This window comes from Alosa alosa, chromosome 1 (genome assembly GCF_017589495.1).
Source record: "Alosa alosa isolate M-15738 ecotype Scorff River chromosome 1, AALO_Geno_1.1, whole genome shotgun sequence".
Taxonomy (NCBI): domain Eukaryota; kingdom Metazoa; phylum Chordata; class Actinopteri; order Clupeiformes; family Clupeidae; genus Alosa; species Alosa alosa.
The window spans coordinates 34,248,128-34,275,069 of NC_063189.1; the positions used below are offsets into that span (position 1 = coordinate 34,248,128).

The following is a 26,942-nucleotide window of genomic DNA, read 5'->3' on the forward strand; positions in this document are numbered from 1 at the left end:
CCTCATTAGGTCAAGGCCGATTATGAGCCTGTGCTTTTTCTTATCTCATCAGCAAATTGGAAACAGTGCTAAAGGGATAAATCAACCACAGATATGATCTGACATGTTTAACGAAAAAGACCACAAACACTCCTTTGGAGGAAAGCTATGGTACAAACCAGCCTGAATGAACTCAAACTTAAGCTCGCTCTTCCTCTCTTTAGTTTGAGAACGGATACACGCACATGCCCTGCCAAGTAAGTCTCTACAAAAATATACAATGCTATCTCATTCTGATTCGTAATCAAATTCCTATACATCATTAATGTAAATGGGGGTAACAAACACATTTCTCTCCAGCTCGCCCTCATAAGTTTTCCTTCAACTGGGGCCTAACATTCGCTTTCCAGAGTTTCAGGCCAAGAAATTCTGCCGCACGTCTGACAAAGAGTACGATGCACAAGAAAACCTTTCAAACGACAGGGCTGAACAAAGCGGAAAATCCTGGACCAAATGTCAGTATGGGAGCAGCTTCAGTGGACATCTATGTCAAATTTGAAATGAACGGCCTACGACTCTGTCAGGGGATGGGCTCAGGAAAAAAAAAACAGTGTTATTAGCACAGATGGTTTTGGTTATAGAATCATCGCAAGAGCTTACAAAGGAGAGCGTTTGATTGCTGTTCTTGGACAATTCACACTCAAAGAATGTCAGGCTCACCAGCGGAGAGGGACACCGATACACTGGCAGAGGAATTTCCACACGAGTGTTGAGGAATCGTCAATATTTGGACAGGCACAGAGATTGGGCGAGAGGCGTGCAGCGTGTGAAAATGAGCACGCCAGCGTGTTGATTTACCTATGTAATTAAGGTCAACAGAGCCTAATTCAGCTCAATGTAAGGGGCAATGTGAAATACTGTAAGGCAAATAAACATTACGCCACTAAACGGGAATGGCCTATGTGCTTCTCCACTTAAAAAAGCCTTTGGGGAATATTTTACGAAAGCCTTGACCTGCAAATTCTGAACCAGAGCCACAGCCAGGTTTTTATGTCTAGATAGCAGCAGCTGCAGAGAAAATAATTATGGGCTGACTCATCCTGATCTTAGTATACCACAGGTCCTTTTCATTGATCTGTGGAGCTAACAGCACATACGGTGTAAGCAGGGCATTTAAGAGACATGGTCATTAACAGAGAAATACACACAACAGGTCAATCAGATAATTCAGTGTTTGAGTCTGTGTGCATCACAAACAGTGTAATTCAGGAAACGTATAGCTTTCCTTTACTCAGATATTGGTGTTCTATTCCTCATAGCACAACCCCTTAAAATAAGTAAAAATAGTACTGCCATCTAGTGGCAAAGATAACTACCCTCAGGATGGTAACATGAGGTACCTGAGTCTCCATCAGAGGCAGTCACAGTGATAACGTGTTCTCCAGGCTCTCGGTTCTCGGACACACTGGCATTGTAGACGCTCTGCTGGAACTGGGGGGCCTGGTCGTTGACGTCCCCCACAGACACAGTGAGGGCTTGGGTGGAGGAGAGCGACTGGTGGCCGCCATCTGAGGCCAAGATGGTCAGGGTGTGCGCAGACCTGCTCTCATAGTCCAGAGGGGAAGTCAGATGAAGGAGGCCTGCAGACAAACAAGCCAATTGCACATAATACAGTTGGCATATCAACATCCGTGGTACAGTATAGAAAACCCACTACCAGGTATTTAAATACATAAAATGTGTACGTACAATAAAGATACTACACTCGCTTATGCTTGGTGTTTGTGAGAGGGAATATATGTCAGTTATCTTGGATTATTATACGGCTCTTCACAATGCAAGTAGAATGCTCCATTGACTTGAATGGGATTTCCGAAAGTTCTAGCGGTCATTATTTCTTGGGAAAGGACCTCTGAAAACAAGAATGACCGCTGTCAATGGCAACGGAGTTTGTGCTTGGAACTTCATTCAAAAGTGAAAGCAGACGGTTGATCAGCTGTGTTCTAAAGAATGTTTGATTCAAGTTCAGCGTGTGTTGCGAACTATTTGTTTCTCAGCAAAAGCCACGACGAAACGGTAACAAATAAGTGTAAAGAGACATATCATGGCCCCAGCCGTGGCACAACTGGCTGGGGCACCTGCACCATATGCCGGCGACCCCAAGTTCGATTCCCGCCCCGTGGTCCTTTCCGGATCCCACCCCGAGACTCTCTCCCACTTACTTCCTGTCACTCTTCACTATCCTATCGCATTAAAGGCTTAAAAGCCCAAAAAATATACTTAAAAAAAAAAAAAAAAAAAGACATATCATGGAGTTTATTTTTTCGTTTTGGCAAGTAGCCGTATAATAAGCGGGATAATGTATAGAACGCCGGTCATCATGGGAAAATAAGTCCTTTTAGGGCGAAACAAGACCGGTTCGCCCTGTCGGGACTTATTTTCCCCATAATGACCGGCGTTCTATACATTATCCCTTACACAGCCAGTGTGTGATGAATTCTGTTTACATGTATTATGCTATAATTATTATTATTATTATGACTAGATGTACCGCATAGCGGTACAAAATATGACCGCCGCTCAGTCCTGTACATCCATTCCGCGAAAATAAATCACACTTCAATTTCTCTCCATATTTTACTCCATCCCCCACTCTTGAAACTTTTGTGTATGCTTGTTTGGCATGCCTGAGTGTGTGTGTGCGGCTGCACAGAAAGTAGCCTACTGGTGCTGAAAAGGTGAATAGATTGTAGAATAGCCAAAGAAGATGTAGCATTGTTATAAAACCTTTAAAATCTCTAAACAATCACAAGTAGGGCAGTTCATCACAGTTCATCCATTGCAACTGGATTGATGAAAGGTCACTTACACCTGTAGGCTACATTGTATTTGGGAAAAGCAAAAGGTATCAGCATAATGTTATTTATTTATTATTATTATTTTTTTTTTTTTAATGTATTTATAAACAAAAACATCTCTGTCAGTTCCATGCCGTTTTCAACAGCTATCAAAAACAAAGGTCATTTTTGGATGGATGGATTTTTTGTGAATGTTTCTTCTTCTACATAAGATTTTAGTCATCTTTAGTTCATGTAATACTTTATTGTCAATGCACAAATTAAGTAACAGTAGTCTGAAACGTTATTGTTAATGCACAAATTAAGTAAAAGTAGTCTGAAACGAAATGCTGTTTTACATCTAACCAGTGGTGCAAATAACTGACATGTCCAAATGGGCCTTGATGAAATGCGTTAAGCTAGACTGTTCATACACATTTTAATGGGCCAAAGTTGAAGAGCTTTTGTCCGTTATTGTTCAGGCAAATATAGGCTGATTCATGTTCCCTTGCATTGTGTAACTGAGGTCTATGGCTAGTCTGGCTTTCATCAGACCAAGCTCAATCTTTTAAGAAATCAAAAAATAAATAGCGGGCAGATCATCAGGTTCACCCAGCCTAGTCCATAGGCACCCGATATTGTTTAATTTTCAGATTGAGATATACACGCTCTGGCTATTCTAAATGCAAAAATGCATTAGGAAGTTATGACAAAACTGTAACTAACAAACTAGATCCTAATAGAAAGCTGTTAGCTTCCCTAAGCTACAGGTAGGATTATAAGGTAGGCCTATTTACAACATAAATTGTCAATAGGCTATGCTGGCGACACAAATAAAATCTCCTTTGGAAACCAATGGCTTACGACTTACAGTATCAAGCGGACTTAAACTGCCATATCGTGGCGAAAAGTTGTAATAACATTCACGCAGCTCCATGAGTCAAGGAAAGCGTGAATGAAGTAGCCACTTCTAAATGGGACCCACTACACAGTAGCTTAAGGTGTGTTGCTAAAGCAGCCATAATGAAATGAAGGTGTCATTGTTTGGATACTTCACACACACGTGTTTTTTAATTTCACAGACTACAACTACCAAGCTGGAATCAAAGCACATCGATTCCCCTCTCACACCCTGCACGCACTTAAAACAAAATAAACAGGCGTCTCAGTCTCACGCATGTATAGGCAAAACTGTATCAGACCGGTGTAATGTTGGTAAATCTTCCATTGCACAGAATGATTTTGTAGCGCGGCAATAAATGACAGTCGAAAAGATACAAACAGTGCTGCTATCAATTTGCTTGGTATAACCGCATTTATAGTTTTCTACAAATGCAATCAATCAAATGGGCCTCCATCACTCAACCAACGCTTAACGGTAACATTACCTAGGTCCTTATTGATATTACAAGATTAACGTTACCTGCAGTAAAACCAAGCATGTCCGATAAACATCCTCAGATTTATTTCGCTTCAAGAAGAAATGGGAATTACACTTCATGTGAACATCGTCCTGTCCTTATTAGATGTTAGCTGCGGTAAATTACAGTCCTTGTAGGAAGTGTCCATTGTTTTTTCCCCAACCCACTTTTTAACTTCCAACAAAATTACGCCTCACTGCAACGATGCGCCATCTAGTGGACAAAACGACTACTTATCGCCAATACTGAAAAATGCAGCCATGATGATGATGATGAATATTTATTTTGGCTTTCTTTTGATCCTACTGAATTTGTAATTATGTATCGGCCGCTCTAATACCCGATAGTATGTGGGTGCCTGTGTGTGTGCATGTTTATATGTGTGCCCACCATTTACAGGCCAATGAGTGTACAGTCACTAAATGTACACATAACCTAATTTTTTTTTAGACCCCCCCATGGATGAAATTCTACGAAACTTGGCATACCCCCAGACCCCCAGAGAATGCCAGGTCAATCATACACATACAATTTGGTGCAGTTCTGAACATCTTAACTGAAGATAGGGGCGATTAAAGCAGAATAATATTGCATTTTCATTTTTTACCGGGGGGGTGTGCAAATCACAAATGAGTGATTATGAGCCAGGTTGATGTGGGCCCTTGAGACCAACATACCATAAAAGAGAACATAAACTAATTTAAAGTAACTTAAATTAATTTATTGTGTGGCCCCCCATGAACGGAATTCCACAAAACTTGGCGTGCATACAGAGGGTGTCATAATGATCCTACACTTCCAATTTCGTGCAGTTTGACTATGTTAGGTCACAGATACCTTCAATTACACCACCTCATTTTTACTTTTTTTGTGTTTAACTAGGTGGCTATAAATGAAATGAGTGGTTATGGAATGGGTTGACATGGCCCCTTGAGATCAACATACAAAAAAAGAAATGGTCCTCCTAAACCCCTACGGTTTTCGAGATATTCACAGAAAACTGTGTCTGCCCTACCCTCCTTTCGGGGTCCAATTCAGCGGGGAGGCTACAGATCAAAACGAAAAACGATGGTTCCATGCTATCCATGTGGGGTTACATTTCCACCAAGTTTCGTGTACCCCGGTCTTTCAGTGTCCCGGGAATCATTGACGGAAATTTGGGCATGCGAAAAAGAAAATAAATAAATAAATAAATAAATCTGACTAAACCTATATGACCGCCGCTTCGCTGCGCGGCGGTCATAATTAGTAGGGGAGCATACCTGTATTCTCCAGAGCAAACAGACCCTCTTCATTTCCAGACAGCAAGCTGTAGGTCACCTGCCCGTTTCTGCCCTCGTCTGTGTCCCTGGCAATAACATGATGCACCAAACTCCCAACTTGCGTGTCCTCCAGCACACGGATGGTGTCCGCAGACACAAAGACGGGACTGTTGTCATTCACGTCCAGGAGGAACACCTGAGCAGTGATGGACGCTTGCTTCTGATTGGCTGCCTTCTCTGGCTGGTCGCTGGCGGTCACCATGACGATGTACATGGGAGAGCGTTCGCGGTCCAGCGGAGCGGTGGTCATAAGGACTCCGGTGGAGGGATGGACCTGAAACGGCAGCTCCCCTTCACCAGACGAGGGGTCAAAAGTGAGGGAGTAGCGCAGGGCACTGTAGCGCAGGCTCCCGTCGGCGTCCCGCGCGTTAAAGGCGTACACCGCCGTCCCCACGGCCACGTCCTCATAGACTCCGAGCGACAGGACGGCGTTGGCGCCCGGGAACCAGGGAGCGTGGTCGTTCACGTCCCTCACCATCACCGCCACCAGCATGGACGCGTTGACGGCGGGCAGTGCCTCTGCCCGCACAGAGAGGCTGTAGCGCTGCGTCGCCTCGTAGTCCAGAGGCTGAGCCACGTACAGGTCTCCTGACGACGCGTCCATGCCAAAGTGCAGACTGCCGTCGCCCTCGGCGATGGAGTAGCGCACCTGCCCAGCGGGAGCCCTGGGCAGCCCCAGAGAGCCAACGACGGTGCCCAGCTTGGCATTCTCTGGCACTGAGAAGTGCTTGATACTCGACTCAGAACGGGCATTCACTCTCCCAATGTTGAGAATCTGAGAAGGTCAGAGTAATTAAAACTTCATCATGACGACAAAATATGAGCCAATAGCCTCAAATCTAAGATCTCTGATCTTTTACTACGTAAATACACAGTACAGTATATATTTCATCTCATCAAGTATTTTAGGGTCAATGATGGATGTACCATGAGCAGTACCATGCCCACTGCCCAGTGCTTGTACCTGCAGGTGAATTACTGCTCTCTCCTCCAGGGGGATGGGGCCGCAGTCCCTGGCAATTACAGTCATTGTGTAGTGTGTCTGCGGACTCTGGGAGAATGGACTGCGCATCCTAATGTCTCCGCTGCGCTGGTCAATCTCAAAGTGGTCCACGTCTGCAAAACCACACAGCTCACTTGTCAGTAAACCCTCTCGTTCAGACTGAATGTAACAACAGTAATCTCCTTGGCTGTTTAATGAGCAATTTGGTTCTATGTTAAATGCATGTACCTGTTTCCAGAGAGAACTTGACAGTTCCATTTTCCCCTGCATCCAGGTCCTTAGCAAACATGCTGGTGATCACTGAACCCCCTGGTAAACCAGCCCACACCTGTGAGAGGAGAATTCGTCTCAGCTATTTAGATTAATCTTCTCTCATATTTCATGACAACAGAGGTCACTGTTTCGCATTACCATGAAATAGTAAAATGAAAAGTGGTGAGTACCTATCCAAATATAAAAAATGAAGGCATTGTATTTAATAAAACACCTACACTACACTATTTAAATAAACAGAATGTCAGCCTACAGGTAAAATACAAAAGGTTGATTTGAAGGACCTGCAGATTGAGCTCTTTGCCAGTAGGGAGGTGTGTGAACTGAGGAGGGTTGTCATTGATGTCTGTCACCAGGATGTGGACGGTGGCTGTGGCGTTGAGGCGTGGGTGTCCCTGATCCGTCACCATCACCTTCAGAGTATGCTGGGTCTGCTGCTCCCGGTCCAAAGCCACCCAGTTTATGATCTCACCTACGCCAGCAGAGAGGGAGAGAGAAAGAGAAGAGTGGGAGAGGAAAGAACATATCCATGGTCTCAGGGGAGTAGAAAGCAGTAAAATGCTGTAGTACGTAGGATGCTCATTTAGCAGATTCTTTTAGTCTTTGTTTCACAAATACTAATTTAAGACAAAGAATCTTTCATCCCTCACTATGTGGTTTATGACTAACAAAGTGAGACTCGTTACTGAGTGAGACCTGTTTTGGAGTTGATGCGGAAGTGTTTCCCATCTGACAGCAGGATGTAGGATAGCTGGGCGTTTTTTCCTGAGTCTCTGTCCGTTGCCTTGACCGTTCCGATCAGACCCAGAGGAGCGGGCCCCTCCTGCATGGTGAAAAAGTAGTCCGTCCGGCTAAAAACTGGAGCGTTGTCATTCTCGTCCAGCACCAAGACGACCACTGTAGCCACGGCGCTGACCTCCGTCTCCGCGTCGCTTGCCGAGGCCCGAACGCGGAAGCGGTATACGGGCGTGACCTCATAGTCCAGGCAGTCGGAGAGGAACATCCAGCCGCTCTCTGGGTGAATGAGGAAGGGAGGGGTGTCGGAGAGGGACTCCAGAGTGTAGGTCAGGCCGGGGCCAGCAGGGGTCGAGGCAGCGCGCCCCTGGGGACTCAGGTGGGCTCGCACCTGGATGACCCGCGTGTCCCTCTGGGCGTTCTCCCTGATCTCCACCTGGTACACCAGCGTCTCAAAGGCTAAGGCGTCTTCAGCAGCAGAGGACTGATCAACCTCCACGGTCAAAGTCAAGCGGGAGGACAATCCCGGCGACCCTTCGTCCTCTGCCAAGATCTCCACTGTGTGCGAGGCCTGCTCCTCATGCAAGAGGCTGCCGTTGAGCCACAGCGTGCCCAGGACAGGGTCTATGGAGAAAAACTTCTCCCCTGAGAGCAGGGAGTACCGGATCCTTCCGTTCGAGCCGCTGTCACCGTCGTGAGCATGTGCGATGAAGAGCAGTGTGCCGGGCAGAGTGTTCTGAGAAACCGTGATGGTGTCGGAGGGCCGTGGGAATGTGGGGGGGCTGTCGTTGATATCGGTGATGCTGATATTGACCTGGGTGCTGCTGTACATGGGCGAGGTTCCGCTGTGGGACTGGATGATGAGGAGGGCGTAGGGGAGAGTCTCGTGGTCCAGCGGATGCCTGGTGGTGATGACGCCTGTCTGAGCGTCCACAGAGAACAGCCCCTGGGGGTCGCCAGAGGATATCCTGTACGACAGGGACTCCACAGAATCTGGAAATGTACACATATACACAATGAGTCTCCACAAGACTGTCATGGTGATCAGTATCTCCATGCTAGTGATGACAATGTTGTTATACAATACTTCTACTCTATTAGTTTCAGCATAGAAGAGCTTACGAATACACACACATTGTCTTTTGAACATACTGTATTGGAAATGAAATGCAGTAGATCATGTATATCTTTATTATTACCATCTTTACCACACTATATATATATATATATATATACAGTATATATTCCATATTGTTGGAAACCTTGTTTTGGGTATCTCTTATGCATTTGTATATTGTTCAGGGTAGTAAAGATGTGCACAACGAACAGAGCGAGAATAGTTCACTATGAGAGAATACTATGAGACAATTGGCAGTATAACCATCACATTGCAACTATAACATATTTATAGAAAATTAGCTCATAAAATCCATTATAGTCAACATGTTATATGATCTGTAACATGATAAATGAAGTCTTGGCCCTCCTAATCCACTTGTTTTGTGCTTGGGCACTAACTACACTTAGGGGCTCAGCACGGCTCGGGTGATTAGGACCCTGCCCCCCTTAACCACATGTGCGCGCACGCACACACACACACACACACACACACACACACACACACACACACACACACACACACACACACACGGCAAGGGGGCCCTTTCTTGATGTTTGTGGGATTTATCTGTTAATCGTCATGACAACCTCAGTTGACTGTCTACTGCCTAAGAAACACCACCAATATAAGACTCTAGCATGCTACCCTAAATGCCATCTTTTGACTAATTTTTCATTCAGTTCTAATTTAGAGGGTTTTTTAAATTTTATTTCAAGAAAATAAAATCCTCTATTTTTATTTTTTTTATTACAAAGACATCCTCTCTCAACATCTATGTAAGCAAGTTTACTAATAAATTAAATTAAAATGTCAGTAGCCATTGTTTTCTTGATTGCCCTTATCTCCTTCTGGCCACGTAAGCAACTGTCAAAGTCCCTCTTAGGGGATAGATATGGCCAGTGCCAATGGAAAATCTGTTAATTGTCTTTTACACGTACTTAACTCCCAAGACACAAACAAATAAAAATAGCACAACTTGAAGCAAGGATTGTAGACTAACGACTGCAATTTTTTACTACTAGACACATAATGTTATTTTTTTAATATGCCTCCAAATGTATTTAAGCAGCTCTGTCATTTTTAGGCATGCCCCATAAAGATTGCACGGAGTAGACTTGTCAGACAACTTGTCAGCCGAGCGGAGCAAACTAATCTACTTTGTTAGACCTGTTAGGCGCGGTGACTGGCATCCAGCCTGACTTCAATGCTGCAACCTCTACTATCTTAGCACTTAGTATCTTGAATTGTAACAACAAACATTTATGCATTTGTTACATTTACCAGTGTTTTTTTTTTTATACTTTTCCCAATTCCTTCTTCAACTGGCCCAATTGCCCATAACCCCTGTACCCAATGAAGAAGGCTACAGGCCTTTTCTGCCAAACACAGAGCTTTTTCACCACAAAAAGACACAAAAAGTCTGGGCCATAGCCTATATGCCTTAATAGCTGCCAGTGAATACACTTCCATAAAATGCAGGACACTCTCCTTCAAGCATTATGCCAAAAAGCTCAAAGCAGTCATTAAAAGGCTCAATGTGCCGAAATTGAATCATACTAAATTCCTGAGTTAATGTCTCAACAGCCCATTTACAGCATTCTATTATGTAATAAAAGGCATTCGAATATATTAGCAAAATACAACATTTTGATAATTAAATGTTTCAATATATAATTGTACAATACATTACGTATTCATATATTTTGTTAAAGATTTACACCCAGTTATCCATCGTGTTGTCATCAGACAGGAGGATCCTTTAGCCCTGACAGTGTGCCTGAGGTACTCACTAGCAGGGTTAAGGGCTTCCACCATGCCCACGATGGTGCCCATGGGCACGTCCTCGGCCACGGAGAAGACGTAGTGGGACCGCTGGAACATGGCAGGAGCCTGTTCACTGTGGAGGATGTGGACAGTAACGTTGGCAGGCCGAGCGGACGTCCGGCCCTCACCATCCTGCGCAGAGATGGAGAACTTCACACTGGCACTGCCCAGGTGGCTCAGAGCGGAGGTCAGGTACACAGCACCTACACATGGACACAGAGACACCAACACCAACACTGAGCACAGGCACTGTGTAGCAATAGTATACAGCACATGTACAGCACTCAAAAGAGTATGAAGATGCAACAACAAACACAGACAGACAGACAGACAGACAGACAGACAGACTTTCATCCTCATATACTATTTATACAGTTTATGCACAAAAAATACTCCAAAAAGTAGACTCATACAGCCTACATAACATATATACTACATATAGTAATAATAGAGTAAATAAATTAAACAGAATCATAACAATAGCAAATCATCCCAATAACAACAACCATAAAGTAATACAAACTGTGACTGAATGAATTAGCTGGATACAAAGTAAACTGATGAGTCTTTTTAAAATATATGTATGGGCTTGTTGTCTTATGGGCTTGTTATTATGACAGGAGAGTGAAGAGGCTGACAGGAAGTGAGTGGGAGAGAAAGATGGGACGGGATCAGGAAGTGACCTGGGTCAGACTCAAACCTGCCCAGAACACAACAAATGATGTATGTGAAGGACGCGGTGGGTCTGTACAAATTCAGTCTGATTGTTTGACAATTACAAAGCCATTTGGAAACAGATGGCAGGGGCTTGTAAATTTCTCACCTAAGTTTACCTCTAAATCTCACAGATTTTGAGTTCCACTGGTTCCCAAAGCCTCAAGTGGGTCTCCTGAGAGCTAGCAACAGATGGCTGATGGTGATATATAATATTCGCATACAAAACTGCTAATAAAAATACCAGTGTTTTTGCCTGTATACACATTTATATTTGGGCAACCATCAACAGCTGCCAATAAAATTGTATGTATGTCTAGCAGCAAACATGGGCAAATAAACTTCAAACTTCAAAACGCTAGATTAAAAAAAATCAATATAATTCATATTTTAAAAGACTAACATATTTTTATTTATTAATAAATCAATAATGCTGACTATTTTAAAATACATACGTACAGATACAGCTACATTCAAGCTTTAACCAAACTATTCTCCACACTACACACACACACTCAGGATTTTCAAACCTCTCCTATTGAAAGTAAACGGCATGGGCCATGTCCGTAGCTGTGTGCATTGTATGTGTCTCTGGCAGGATGAGGTGGAGGTGTTCGGGGTGGGTGGGGGTGGTTGTGGGGGTGGTTGTGAAGGGGGGAGGGGGTTAAGGGGCAGTGCCGTAATTCTGATGGACTCCTGCTGGGGGATGAGCAGAATGATTATGGTCCTGCAGGAAGCTTATACATTACCATGTGTGAGAGTGTGAGTATGTGTGTGTGTGTGTGTGTGTGTGTGTGTGTGTGTGTGTGTGTGTGTGTGTGTGTGTGTGTGACATGCGGGCTGCCAGGTGTGTGAGAGTCTTTATGAGCGTGAGTGACTTTACTACTGTTTTTCAAATAAGTCACCCACTTAAGAGAGACAATCTGATCACATTCCCTTGCATGTGATTCCAAACAATGACTGCAAATAGAAGGATAAACTGGAGGATGAGACAGGATAGAACACTGGAGGACTGAGTAGACAGTATTGTGTAATATCCGTATCATCAAGCAGTGTCAGGCAGCGACTGTTTATGTAGGCACCATCAGCTTAACAGAACAGGTCAGAATTATGTTTGAAAAGCTAGATGCAGTAAGACCTTATCTAATCAGTAGAAAACATACCACAGACTGTGTGTACTGTCTTACATGGATGGCACAACTAGTCCGATCGCATCCCTTAATAGTCTGGGAGTGGAGAATGAGGGTGAGGGGATTTAACAAACACCAACTGACACCACTCATGGTGGGGACTTGGCCCTCTCGCTAAAGCTCCTGCGCAAACACTAAGTGCTACAGACTTAGCTTCAGTCATGACTAGCACATATCCACTGAAGGTAACGTATAATTTATAAAAAGGCAACTGGATCAAACCTAGATCTTTTACACTTCTTTTCCGTTATGTACGCACACTATTGTGATGGGATAGTAAGTCTGATCAATACTTGCTTATCTTGCTTAAAAGCTTATCTGCTGTTCATTCTGCAATGAGAGTGATCTTAAGTGCTCATTCTATTAATTACAACATAATGTACCCCTGCAGTTCAACTGAAACTCAAGAATCAAGGCAGATGACGGTGAGGCTGTTTAAATGTAAAGAGGCAAATGTGAAGATGCTCTCCTGCTCACCTGATGTCCTGTCCACAGAGAAGAGAGAGGAGGAGTCTCCAGCCTGAAGCTCGTATGTGATTTGCCCATAGCGCCCGTAGTCCTGGTCAGTGGCAATGACATTCAGGATCTCTGTGCCAGGCTGTGTATGTCCACTGATGCTTGTGACGTATCTCTCAGGGTTAAACACGGGTGCGTTATCATTCAGGTCCTCCACCTCAATATGGACATATGCCTGCGCACTGAGACCACCCTGCTCAATAAAACACATGCACCCATTAGTACAGAGAAGGGCTACCGCAGGACCGCAACAACCGTCACATCACATCTCTCGCATCTCACCTGATCTTCAGCTTTGACCTGGAGGTCGTAGGTGACGAGCCCTGCATCACGGTCTATATCCTGATCAACGCAGATTTCCCCCGTCATAGGGTTGATGTGGAACAGAGGCCGCTGGTCCTCCCTGTCAAAGCCGTCAGAGAGGGAGTATCGTACAACCCCAAACTCACTGCCATCTGCATCCACTGCAGTAACCTGAGAGATTCACAATTAAATATACCGTAATTTTTCTAAGCCTGAAACTATTATGGCATATACAGTAATAAAAACTTGTAAAAACAATCAAACTTCAGCAATCAAAATAATGGTCAGGGTCATTCGCAACCAGGGCAGAGAAACCTTGTCAATTGGTAGCTGTGATATCAATACTTTTACATATGCCATAAAGTTGACCATTTGAGACATTTTAAGGATAACAATGTCAAGACTACATCAATGTGATCTCTAACATTTGCCTTGATGTTTTTTGTTTTGCTGTAAGGTCTGCTTAGTTGATCATCCTATTATGACATTGACTATTGTGTCAGCAGCACGTGAGGCAGTCCTGGTCCTTGACAGGTGGACACCTTGAGTGAGGTCTATGGATTAGGACAGGTATTCTGTGTCCCTACTTCTGAAGTGATTCAGGGCACATCTCCCTGAATTAGAGATTAAGATTAAGAGAGACCTTAAACAGAAGGTGGTGACAGGAAGGAATGACTAACCTAACAATTTGTAGACATAATTTTTTGTTTTGTTTATTATGATGGCCACAATGCTGTTATTGAAGGGCCACTTGAGGCAAGAACATGGATAGATGGCCCTAATCTGACATGACAAAAAGCAGCCCATAATGAAATGTATAATGTGAAATGCATAAATCAGTATTACACATTGATGCTCCGTCAAAACTCACTTCTCCAAAAAGTTTGTATGGTGACAGTAAACAACTCCTTGAAAACATCTACACAAATGACCTTAACCCTCTGAACAGTTCACAGCCCTTCTTGCGTGGCAAGGCCTAATTGGGTCCTTCTTTTCCCATAAACCATTAGACTACAATGGCAGTAATTCCCATTATCAGACAGTGGATCCCATTATTACAGCATTAGCTGGCTAATGATATACTGTACCTGGGTTTACAGTATTGTGTTTATCTCTGTCTCTCTGTGTGTGTGTGTGTGCCCGTGTGTGTGTGTGCGCACGCGTGCTTGTGTGTGTGTGACCTGTGCACACAGGTAATTTTTTGCATTTCGCAAGAAATGGAAAGTATTCTCTAACTGTGCAACTGTGCATCCTTTAAGGTCATCACTTTTAGTGTGAAAAAACACAGAACAGTCAGGTAAGGTGTAGTAAGACACACAATACCTTGAACATTGAACAGAACTTAAAGGAGAAATCTGACGATTTTTCACATAGATCTCCGTTTCTCGAGGTCACTGAATACTGGCGTGTCTCTTTGGCGTGACTCCTTTGTTCTTTGGTTAAAATATAATGTATGTTTATTTGCACAAAAGCGTCTGCTAATACATTTAAACATAAACATAAACATAAACAAACCCAACTTCCTGCAAAATCCCTCACTGCACCTTTAAAATATGTGTTTAACAAGTCTTACAATTCTGTTTAATTTGGCGGTAATAAACTTCAACAATTACAATGATTATTGCTTACTGTCAAAAAAGAAAAGCTATATAAAACATCTATTAACATATTGTTGCTTTGAATCTGTAGATGAAGCTCTGGTGGTGGGTAATCTGGCCATGCAGTGGCAAGCAGGGCTAAAAATACTCATGCTTATCCTACAAAGGGAGAGGTCTACTTACTGAAGAAGAGACCATGAGGATATCAAAAGGCCACAGTGCAGGTTGTGGCCATGGCCCTGTGTTTACAATGCTATAGAAGAAGAATAAAATGCTTCACAACTCATACATGGCAACAGAGACCTAACCAAAGCTTTTTGATTTTTAAAAGTGTGAAGCAAATATTTTATTTAGAATATTACTCATAAAACTCAGTATTTGCTTTGGAAATAGTAAACGTATTTTGAAGAAGCATTACATGTGAGATTCCATTAAAATCACTAAACTGTTAAGAACTGATAAAGGATCTTTTGGCTTCTTTGATCAAAGTTTATGGTTATTTGTTGAGCATGAGATCTGAGGGAACGCTAACATTTTACCCAGAGATCCAGTCTCTATCAGCTCTTTCTGAGCACTTTCCAGATGACACATTTCTAGCGGTGCAGTTGAGCGGTGCAGACTTCCTGCCATAAAAGTGATATCATACTCAGATTTATGGACCTTGTGATGGTGAGGTTGCTGGTCAAAGTCTTATATTTCCCTGTGTCCTGGGATTTACTAGTGATTAGACTAACACATAAACTCTCATTCTGTTTGCAGGACAGCAGTCTCCTACCAATATTGGCCCAGAGGAAGTATACTACACTGTAGTGCTTAACTAAAACAAAGTCTCAGAAAACTTAGAGTTGGCAGCACTCGTTCAATGTCAACACAAGACAGATTTGAATGTCTTAAAAACATCTTGTATGTACATGAACGTATTTTTAGTCTTGTATTTGAGCCCCTTAGCCCTGATGGCTTCACAGACATGCCTGCTTAACCTGTGTGCATGCGTGTGAGTGGGCATGTTTGGAGGGGCGAGAACACTGAAGAGACTAGCTCCACGTGACAAGACGTTGAAGGCTCTGCCATCTCAGCACTGATGAAATATTTAATGGGGGTAAATTTCCCAATTCCCAATTCCTTTTCCCAAGTCTTTTTCCCAATTAGTCTGAAGAGAGTGCCTTGTTGATGAATGTCATTGTGTAAAACCATTCACCCGTCCATGGACACAGAGAGCAGCCAGTGGCAAGAGAATAACATGGTGGGACATCTCTCAAATTAAGTATTGGCTCAAGACATTTCTGATTAGCGCAGACTTATACTTGTGTAGTGTAACTATGGAACTAATACTTGTAAATTAAATGATATTGATTCAGTTCATGTCGAAGAATGTCAGCTGCAAGTAAGATGTCAGGTTCAATGTATTTTAGGTCCATTTTGACATTCAACAGATAAATTAACAAAATATAGATATAAATAAATGCATATGCTCTCATTAAAAATAAATGCTCTTTGGGTTTTGCTTTCATTGTCAAAGTTGTTCACTTGTACCATGCAAGAGCGAGGTAGTACCAGGATTCAGTGTAGTCAGACTACATAAACACAATACTAAGCAACTGCCTAAGGGGACAGACTGTGTCCTGGCCTGTCTCATCCATGCAACACTGGTGCCTTTGTGCCACCAGAGAAAGCCTGGCACTGTTTCTCTGATGAGACGAGGATGATGTGCCCGTGAGATCTCTGTTATAAGAAGTAGGCCTCAGCTTGCTTCATGCTAGGTCATAGATATATGACCCATAATAACCATAAGAACCCTCTGTTCCCGAAAGCCCCCCATTCCTCTAATGATCTGTGTCATCTTGTTTTGTGAGCAGTGACTTAGCACCCCATTGCTTACATCAGTCACAAATATTATGCATTATGCTCAGAGTTGGTGGGGTAATTAGACATGAGGTGTACTGTCCTGTTTGAAGACATACACATGAGCTGCAGTGTTGTATCTATCTACTCTATATACTTGTATGACTATTTGGAAATTTTAAAGGATTTGTACACTGTTTTTTGTTTGAATTTAACTTTTGTTGGCACTATACCTGTAAGAAGCAGCTCCCAACAGCAATGTGTTCTGGAATGGACACATTATATAGCTGCTGGTCAAAGACAGGCTTGTTGTCATTGATGTCTTCAATGTAGATGGTGACTGTTGTTGTTGATGACATAGGTGGAAACCCTCCGTCCGCTGCCACAACCAGGAAATGCAGCTCTGCCTCTCGCTCGCGGTCCAGGCGTGTGGCAGTAGTGATGAGACCTGACTGTGGGTCAATGCTGATGAGGCTATCCCACTTGGACTCAAGGATGCTGTAGAGAAGGTCGGAGTTCAGTCCTTCATCTGCATCATGGGCCCTTACCTGTATGAGGGTGCTACCAGGCTTAGCATCCTCTACAATATGAGCCTCATAATGCCCCAGCTCAAACACAGGAGCATTATCGTTCACGTCGGACACTCTGACCAAAACCGTCTTCTCAGTCTGGAGAGGAGGCACGCCGAAGTCGGCAGCTATGACCTTCAGCTCATAAAAGTCAACCTCCTCCCTATCCAGCTGCCTGGCCACACACAGGGAATACAGGAAGTCATCAGTTTGCTTCAGGATGAACTTGCCATCTCCTCCCTGAAGATCAACATACACCATGTTGCCTTCCCCCAAGTCAGGGTCAGTGACGGATATCCGGGCAACATACTCCCCCAGGCTCGCCCCTTCTGACACCTCTGGGTCGCCGGATGCACTAAGAAAGAGTACATTGATGGTGGGGCTGTTGTCGTTGATGTCCAGGACCCTAATGCCCACAAAAGTACTGCTGGACTCTGGTTGAATCCCACCATCCCAGGCCCTAACGATCAGCTCATAGAAAGTTTGCATCTCATGGTCTAAAGGTCTGTTCACACTGATGACTCCTGTGTTCTCGTCAATGATGAAATATTCATTGGGGTCGCTCTGACGTCTGTTAATCTCATAAGTGACCAGGCCATTCACACCCAAATCAAGGTCAGTGGCATACACCTGACATACAGGGGTAAAGACTTGGGTATTTTCCCACACAAGCACTCTGTATTCTGTCTGGTTGAACACAGGTGGGTTATCATTTTCATCCATCACGTTAATATGCACATGCAATCTTCCTGTTTTCTGTGGAATTCCCCCATCAAAAGCCTCTATGGTGAGGTTGTAAAAGTCTCTCGATTCTCTGTCTAATTTGTCCAAGAGGATGAGGTCAACACTGCCTACTCCACTGCGCACCTCCACCTTGAAGAGCTCTTGCATCATACTGTCCGTGATCCGGTACCCCTGAGTTCCCAGGTCACCCTCATCCTGGTCTCGTGCCCCCTCAAGTTCAAACCGAGTGCCAGGTGGGCTTAATTCGGACACATTCAAAAGCACAGAAGGAGAGGGAAACACTGGAGCGTGATCATTAACATCCTTGACCACTATGGTTACTTTTATGACCTCCCCCGTCAGAGTAGCAGCAACAAATTCATACCTGTCTCCTTTCTCTCTATCGAGGACCACAGCTGTTGAAATTATTCCCGTGTCCGTGTCTATTTCTAGGTCCCTAAACACGTAGGAATCTCTGCTTTCCGATATGAAAAATCCACTGGTTTGGGTGTTCTGAGGCAGTCCAGCTCTAATGTCACCAACAATTGTTCTGGCCGGTAGTCCCTCTTCAATGGAGAGAGTGAGGTTGTACACCTGTGCGCAAGACTGTCCACAAAGTAGGCAAACTGCTAACAGGTGACAGAGAATCCCCACACAGCTTGATATTTTCGACGACCACATATTGAAGAGTATGTTCTTCAAAAATGCTTTGCATTTCGAACCCTGAACTGCAATTTCCCTCCGTCTCTTGTCGCGCTGAAAGGTGCGTTCGCTCGCACCTCCCTGCAATATCGCGCGTAGAACATTCTCACGGTTGATTTTCGATTATTCTAAACATTTTAAACATGATTAACAATAATTTTGTAATTGTCTTAATAAGTTTCCGCTCAAACCCTTTCAGTGCTACTTCGACGAGATCGCCGTCTGACTTGCATGCCACCAGACTACGACAGACGGCAATCTCGGGTGAATCGCCGCGTGCCTTCTGTCACGCTTCTTGTCCCAGGGCTTGATTGCCAAGTGTCCAAGTCACGTGACATATAGGCTCTTACAGACAACAAGTGAGGATAGACTTATTTGTTTAATTTACTATAGAAAAAAAAATTGTGGGATACGTCTACTCAGGTTTTCAACCAGTGATCTACTTTTAAAGTACACTGTTGCTACCATCACCATTACGCTTTGAGATAACTGTTTTAGGCAGGTTCACTTGTCTTGTTCACACAAATCCAAACTAAATGCCCAATTCAATTATAAACCAAATGTAGGCTTACAACATGACTTGCAAAATCCCTTAATTGACCAAGCTATATGTTCTGTAATTAAAGCCTACATCTCCTCCTAGTGGTTTACGTGTGAAACATGTTTTTGGTCATTTGGGACCCAAATATTCAAGTATCTGCTAGGCCTAGTCTTGTACAAAATAAACTTGCCTCAGGTCAGTCGCAACAAGAAAATACATTCAGTACAATCATAACATTTTAGTCTTAATGCATACTAGGCTAGATCATGAATATGCCTATAGATCTTTTTGACAGCAGACATTTTGACATGAAAATATGTGGCGAACTCAGGTGTTACAAATGACATTAATCTGTAGTCCTATACCTTTTACCACAATTATTATACTATTTCTTTTGTTGTTTCATTGTTACTGTAATCTCGGCTTCACTGAGAATGAGGACCACCTTCAATGAACCTTTGAGAATAAATAAAGGTTGAATAAATTAAGGAATTAAGGTTCTGATACAGCTACACTTAAACTAAACAGAGACTTAATTAAGGTAATTAGACACCGGTCATCCCCAACTTTTTCATGCCAAAATGGCTGCTGTGAAAAGGTATATTATGGAGAAGAGATCCCTATTGGCCAATGGAGCTACCTGCAACCTAGCAACAGGTGAAAACTGAGAATCAAGCAAACAGTCCTTTGTGACTTCCGCCTGGCTTTTGTCTCAATACGATGCTCCTTATATTTCATCCATAGCTTTTTGGAGTTAATCAATTTTGCCTTTCAGGTTTACAGCAGTTTTTATCTAGGTGGTATCAAAATGGCCAATCATATCATGCTTTCTTACCAGTGGGATGACCAGGCACTGGTGAAGAGGGTATATGACAGGCTCATGGAGGATGGCTTCACAGTGTGGATGGATATTGAAGGAGGGGTCTCAGGAAATATCAATGATGCGTGAGTTGTGATTCTCAGACTTGTCCTGTCCTTACAGCACACCAATAAAGATCCTGTTTAGTTAGAGTACATAGATATAATGAAGGACCTGCATCAGACTTTGCATCAGATACCACCAGTTTATGTCTTATAATGGTGCTACTAGAGGGCTGACTTAATCTGACTGAGTTAATCAACTTAATCAGATAGCCTACTGAAGTAATCTTACAACTGAATTATTAAAAAGCGATTTGTTTAGTTAGTACATTTGACTGATAACTCTCTCTCTCTCTCCTTCTCTCGCTCTCTCGCTCTCTCAGAAGTCCAGGGCAAAGCCTATATGTAATATATGTAATGCTTTAGTAATAACTAATGATGTATGGTTCTACACACATGCATGACTCTTCAACTGTATTAGGCTCTTCTTAGAAATAGGGAGCATAAGCCTCAACCTGCTCAACGACTCTCTCTTTGTGTGTGTGTGTGCACAGTATGGCTGCTGGTGTGGAGGATGCAGTCGTTGTGTGTCCCTTCATGACCCCTGCTTACCAGGCCTCCCGCAGCTGCAAGAAAGAGCTGAACTATGCTGACGTGCGACAGGTGCCCCTCGTCCCCGTCATGGTGTCCAAGAACTGGGAGGCCAGCGAGTGGCTTGGACTGCTCACTGCTGGACAGCTCTGGGTGGACTTCAGGTGAGCTAACAATGGAAGGGAAAACATAATTCAATGTATGTATTGACTCATTCAAAGGGAGGTCTCACACATAGCTTTTACTCTCTGTCATTGTGACACACTTAGCACTTCAGCCATTCAGTAGAGTTAATCTATTTAAAGCAGGAGCAACACAAATGACAAGGCAACAAGAAGAGGATAGGCCTACGGTCAAATCTTCACACTAAATTGATGCCTGCCAAAGTGGAATACGTCTTCAGACATTGTCATAGTCAAACTGTCAAACTAATGTAATATTCATTATTACAGATATGGGTTTAGATTGGTGTTGTACATTTGGATGCTGTAATCATGCTATAAATGTCAATCAAAGGCATGCACAGATTGAGCTCTCTGTATTTCAACCCTCAATGCACTATTGGTTACTCATCAGGAACGTGGACAAAAGTGATGATCACTTTGAGAAGTGTGTGAAGTCTTTGGAGGAAGAGATTATGTTCGTGGCTGGAAATGTATTGACCATTCAGGAACCCAACAATGACCCAGACAACACCCCAAGTAGAGAGAGACTTAAGCGAAAACCTGGTCGAGGATTTCGCCATGCTCTCACTCAGCTATACCTTCGGGAATCAGGTAGGTTTCAGCAAACATTGTTTTGGCTCATTTTGATCACGGCCATATCACTATTTTGTAAACGAAATATTAGTGCAAATACTGGACTCAATATTACCAAGTTGTATGTAGTTTTTCCTAAGCATTCTGCTCATGTAGAACATCCACAACAACTATATCTGTGACTACACTTTTGGGCTACTCACTTGTGTTTTCAAAAACTACAGATTAAACACATGAGTAAGCACATCCCCTTAAAATTCTACCACAGGAGAACAGAAATTTCATCCAGCAAGTGAGACTCGGAATACAGTAGAACTCCACTACAGCCCTGGTGACAACGGCTATTGGGAGGAGATCAAAGGCAGTGGCTGCAAACACTACCGCAACATAGTAACCAATGGATACCTTGGTAAACCATATCTTATATAAATGTATATTTTTTTCTTCACTGAACAAATGACCCACTAAATGCCCCTTAAATTGAACTTGGGCTGAGAAGAGGAGGGCTAGTTCTCAGCAGTGAAACAAAACAGTTCCAATTTCCTTGTTGCTAACTTAACTCATCGGGACCAGATCACTTTAGGAAAGAAACGACATCCGCCTATGTTTTAATGCAATATTTATTTAATGCTAAGTTTTTATTAAAAGTAAAGCCAGCATTATTCATAGCTTCCTAGTTTCTACTGTTTTCCATCCAAATGTATCCATAAAAAGGAAACGACATGTTCTAATTCTCTGGTCTTTTGCGGTGCCTCCTGCAGGATTCGATGCTAATGGAGACTACGTATACACCAAAGCAAATCCTTACGGAGCGGAGGAATGGCTCCTTATGGTGGATGAATCTGACCAGAGTCACGAGAGGGCAGTGGTCATCAAGAACAAACATTCTGGAAAGTTCCTGGCTGTTCAGCAGGGCCGCTTCATAGGTCTGCCGTACCACACTGAGGAGTGCAAGTGGTTTTTGAACTAGTATGAGACTGGTCTCGTATGAGGGGTAGAGAGGTTTTCATGAATAAAGAGGAGCTCAGATATCAAATTACAAAAAAAAATGAATTCTTTATTGAGAGAGGAGCTCACACTTCCATTTACAAAAAACAAATTCTTAAATGAGATGCCAACCATTCCAAATATAAACAGGTTTTTTGTTGTCATGTTTTCTATTTAAGACCATCACATATCTGTGAAAATAGTCTCCATACATCCAGAGCATAAAAAAAAAAAAAAAAAAAACTCATAACTAGTTTGTCTTTTAAAACCTCTTCCTCTTGATAATCTCTGGCTTCCAATTGACTGGATGTGTTTCTTCGGTCTGAAAGCAGAAAATGAATAAAAGAATTTTTAAATTACTGACACACATAACAGACCTTGGCATTTTCTTTAATACTATTGATAATAAAACATATAGAAAAAGTGATCCTACCGCAGTGTCATCTTCTTTGTACACCTTGATGGTCTTGTCGGCCTCTGCTGTGATAAGGCGGCTCTCAGAGTGGTCGAATGTGCAGGCGAAGATTCCAGACTCGCTGTCCAGGGAGCCAGGTTGCACCGCTGCATGAATGCGCTGGAAGTTGTACCCCGTCCTCCAATCCCACATGTGGATGGTGCCGTTATCAGCTGTAGAGGGAAGAGGAGACCAATGGAGTTAACAGCTACTGCGCTCTCTCATAGGCCACTGAGGACAAGCTGTAAGCTGATGTCCAGACACAGGTTCCCTCTGAGGATTCCTTACCCCCTGATACCAGAACACCGTCTGAGTTGACCGCCAGCGTGTTAATGATAGCATTGTGGCCTGAGAGGTTCTGAATAAAATTTCCATCTGGGAATTTCCACTGCTTGAGGTTGTCAGGAGAGCCAGAGGCAAATGTGTATCTACAGGAGAAACCACAGGGATTCAGAACTTCAGACCAGCAGACAGCTCCTCAATGCAGCATGGCCATTCATTAATGTACAATGTTAAACAAAGTGAAGAGTCTCTGTAAGTATGATGAAACATTGACTTACTGTCGTGGATGCAGCACGACTGCGCGCACAGATTTTTTATGATTGGTCAGTGTGGCTCTCGTCTTCCCAGCAATGAGATCCCACAGCCTGATGGTGGTGTCGTGGCTTCCTGTGGTATTGACAAAAACGTGATGTAATGACCGGGTGTGGATGAGTGGTGTGTGTTTCAATAACATAACAGCACAGACAGAAGACACTAGCAGACACTACCTGTGATGATCTGTGGCTCAGCATTCTGGCATTTCACCGTAGCAACGGTGTTGGTGTGGCCAGAGAGTGTATGAACATTGGCCTTGGTTCTGATATCCCACACCTGAACACAATCAAGATGGGGAAAAATACTCAAACATGAAAATACTACATAACACTATGTAGTATTGCTACATAACACAATAATGTTAACAGTTCTATAAAGTATTTACAAATTTCGAGTTGATACAAAGCCCCTAGTCTCAAGAATGAGTTAAAATGTTTAAAGGGAAAATCTCACTCTTGCTGTGGAGTCACGACTGCACGTCACCAGCACATCGATGGTTGGGTGCAGGTCCAAGTCATACACAGCACTGAGGTGGCCGTGGTAGTGCCTGATGACCTGGAATTACAGAAAGATTTCCAAACCAACATGAAGCCTCACCACATGAAAGGAATGAGCATATGGCTGTTGAGCAGTAAGTGTTAGTACCTTGTTGTACTCCAAATCCCAACATTTGACCTGTTTGTCCTCTCCACAGGAGAAGAGGTAGGGGCTGCGTGTGCTGACCGCCACGCCCCTCACTGTGCTGATGTGACCGGTCAGAGACAGCTTTAGCTTCCCACTCGCCAGGTCCCAGATCTAATCACACCATCCAATCAAGAGTGGGAACGCTTCTGAGTGACAGTTTCGTATTGTGTAGTCATACAAATACTAACCAGCAAACGGACGTTTCACAGGACAGACGCTAAATTTGAAATAAACCAGTGAAATATCTAACCTTGATAGTCCTGTCTGCTGATCCGGTTACAAACCACTGGTTACCAGGTTCAACAGCAATGGACCGAACCCAACCGAGATGACCACTGATGACCTGAGATAGTTGATACAATTACACACCAAACTTCTGACAAAATAGACATAACAGTATATGAAGGGCTTAGGGCAGGTCCTTACGCGATACAGCTTCCAGGGAGGATGCCACTGTGGCTTGGGCATGGTTGGAGCTTTCCTAGGCACCATGGTGGTAGTCTTGGTACCTCCACCTTCCAGCAGGGACTGAAATGGATCATTCGAAAGCAGCGTGTCATTGCAATGCAAGAACAGCATCTGCACAGGAATTCCTCAATCGAGATTCCACATTCCACTACTAAATTACTAGACAGCACAAAGAAACAAGACATGGGCTACGTACATATGACAAAAGCCTATTTGAGGATATATAAATGTTAGACCACTAAACAATACACAGCCAAAGTATTGGAGATGAACACGGATTCATGCATAGAGAATGATCTTAGGCTAATGCTTTGGAACTCAAAGAACTCTGAGTGTGACTGACCAGGCTATGCTGTGGCATCGATCTCTCTGGCATCCCAGCATGCCTGTGGATCTCTCCCACACTGGCTGCAGTGCGACTGACATCTTGCCTGAGAGGTAGACCACACCACAAACAGAAAAGATCAATACTTTCAGAAAGCGTTTCTACACAATAAACAAGTAAACATCTAAAAATGCAAAAGGCAAGTGAGGAATATGCTGTATTTTTTTTTACTATCTGGTTAGGGGTTTAAAAAAATGTAGAGGTAGAGGGTATACCTGGCTTGGGAGGGGGGCAAGGCCAGTGCCAAAGCATGAACTCCTCCCTCTGATGGCATCTTGTGCATCTGTGTGTCTGCACTCAGAGCTATTCCTGACAAAATAATTCACACAAAGGAGAGATGCGTTAAGACAAGCATTCAGGAGGGAACAGGGAAATAATAATAATAATAATAATAATAATAATAATAATAATAATAATAAATTAGTTTTATATAGCGCCTTTCTAGAAACTCAAGGTCGCTTTACAAGAAGGGGTGGTAGTAAGTGTGAGTGCATGTGTGTGTGTGTGTGCGCGCAAGAACACTGGGTGGGATGGTGAGGGTGTGGATCAGAATTACAATCTGATCCACAAACCTCATCACCTTACTATTACATCACCTGACAAACACATACCTGGTCCAGATGGGTAAGGATGTGTTCCTGTTATTAGATACTCTGGGTTCAAGCCTGCAAGAGCAAAGGGTAAAAAAGAAACAAATTAAGGAGAAACCATTTATTTTGTTCTACATATACAGGTTTTACTAGCACTGTAGTTAAATTATTAGGTTATTATTGGATTTAAATTACAGTCTGCTACTACTCAAAAATAAAAGTAGTTAAAGAAAACTCACCAGGATCCGAGTAGCCCTGACTGTAGGGATCTGAAGTGTGGGGGTCTTTATCTCTTCCCTCTTTTAACACTGGCATGTGAAGGATGGCACCGTACTCAGCCCTCAACTTTACAGCCATTTTAGTCTTGTGGCTGGGACAGGATAGAAATCATCACCATCATTTTATAACATAAGAACATGGCAGACATCCAAATGTGAATGAAGACACGTGTTTTTAAAACTACTACTATTTATATAGATAATCTAGGAGGTTGGAGAAAACTACCTTTCCTCGTCCAGTGCAACCGGCTTTGCATGGTCTGACACAAACATATCATGAGTCCTCTTGAGGGATCTGAAAACAAGGGTATGGACCGAATGTTTCTGAACATCCTGAAAAAAGAAACACCATATCCGGCATTTGGTTACAATAGCAACTGATGAAATAAGCAATTTAGGCTAACATTACTCAAACAACAACTAGCCAGCAAAACGTTAACGTTAGTGTGATTAACTTAGCTTTTTTACCTAAAGCAGATTCTTTCCAGATAAATAAAACAGACATACCTCTGCCATTCTGTGGACGTGCTTAATTAAATCTCACGTAAAGTAAGCAAACAACGTAAAAAAAAACACTTTTTAACGAAAACACACACCGACAACGACGAACAGACGAAAGTGCAATGCACCGGAAGCACAAGTGTGTTGTGTGTTGCCACAATGTGCGATTATAGGTCAGCAATATTTGAGCATGCGCCATCTAGTGTACGGGAGAAAAAGCTTATGTTTTCTTGGCAAAGATGGGCTGTCCTACCTGTTAGTAGTGAAATGAATTACTATTAGTATTATGATGATGAGCCAGAAAAAAAGTTTGAATATTAAGATTTTAAGTATTATGGTTGAAAATGTTCCAAAAATGTTCTTTTGTATTTTTTACAGTGCATGAAAATGCACTGTAGCCTACTGTTCTTCCTAGGCTTCTTCTTCTTCTTATTATTTTTCTTCTTCTAACGCAGTTAATGCAGCTTCGACCGTTTAACGTAGAAACTTCATTCAAACTATGTTACATAGGTCTTACTTAGGACATCTGGGCTTTGTATTTTTCAACTTTGTAATTTTTATACTTTTTAAACTATT

At 43.0% G+C, this 26,942-nt stretch overlaps 3 protein-coding genes across 3 annotated transcripts in view; 1 reads left to right on the forward strand and 2 right to left on the reverse strand.

The window, feature by feature from the left end:
* The window catches only part of dchs2 (dachsous cadherin-related 2), a 31,155-nt gene extending 12,217 nt beyond the window's left edge, over window positions 1-18,938 (reverse strand). Inside the window, 10 exon segments of the mRNA XM_048239512.1 lie at window positions 1,380-1,619; window positions 5,500-6,334; window positions 6,524-6,675; window positions 6,791-6,890; window positions 7,120-7,307; window positions 7,532-8,563; window positions 10,481-10,717; window positions 12,896-13,127; window positions 13,217-13,408; window positions 16,911-18,938. Coding sequence (XP_048095469.1) covers window positions 1,380-1,619; window positions 5,500-6,334; window positions 6,524-6,675; window positions 6,791-6,890; window positions 7,120-7,307; window positions 7,532-8,563; window positions 10,481-10,717; window positions 12,896-13,127; window positions 13,217-13,408; window positions 16,911-18,650 — 4,948 coding nt within the window. The 5' untranslated portion in view covers window positions 18,651-18,938.
* Window positions 18,939-19,940: 1,002 nt separating this feature from the next.
* LOC125292308 lies at window positions 19,941-22,481 on the forward strand. The gene is made up of 5 exons (XM_048239527.1): window positions 19,941-20,157; window positions 20,628-20,828; window positions 21,241-21,440; window positions 21,691-21,831; window positions 22,184-22,481. Exons 1-5 carry the CDS (start codon window positions 20,021-20,023, stop codon window positions 22,390-22,392), a joined length of 888 nt encoding a protein of 295 aa, XP_048095484.1. The 5' UTR covers window positions 19,941-20,020; the 3' UTR covers window positions 22,393-22,481.
* Window positions 22,454-26,516, reverse strand: plrg1 (pleiotropic regulator 1). The gene is made up of 15 exons (XM_048239519.1): window positions 26,373-26,516; window positions 26,092-26,198; window positions 25,827-25,957; window positions 25,609-25,662; window positions 25,213-25,306; window positions 24,956-25,043; window positions 24,571-24,672; window positions 24,395-24,487; window positions 24,106-24,255; window positions 23,914-24,015; window positions 23,634-23,736; window positions 23,424-23,532; window positions 23,152-23,291; window positions 22,843-23,036; window positions 22,454-22,731 (listed from the first exon to the last, which is right to left on the reverse strand). The coding sequence occupies exons 1-15, from the start codon at window positions 26,379-26,381 to the stop codon at window positions 22,672-22,674; spliced, it is 1,536 nt and encodes a 511-aa protein (XP_048095476.1). The 5' UTR covers window positions 26,382-26,516; the 3' UTR covers window positions 22,454-22,671.
* Window positions 26,517-26,942: the final 426 nt, after the last annotated feature.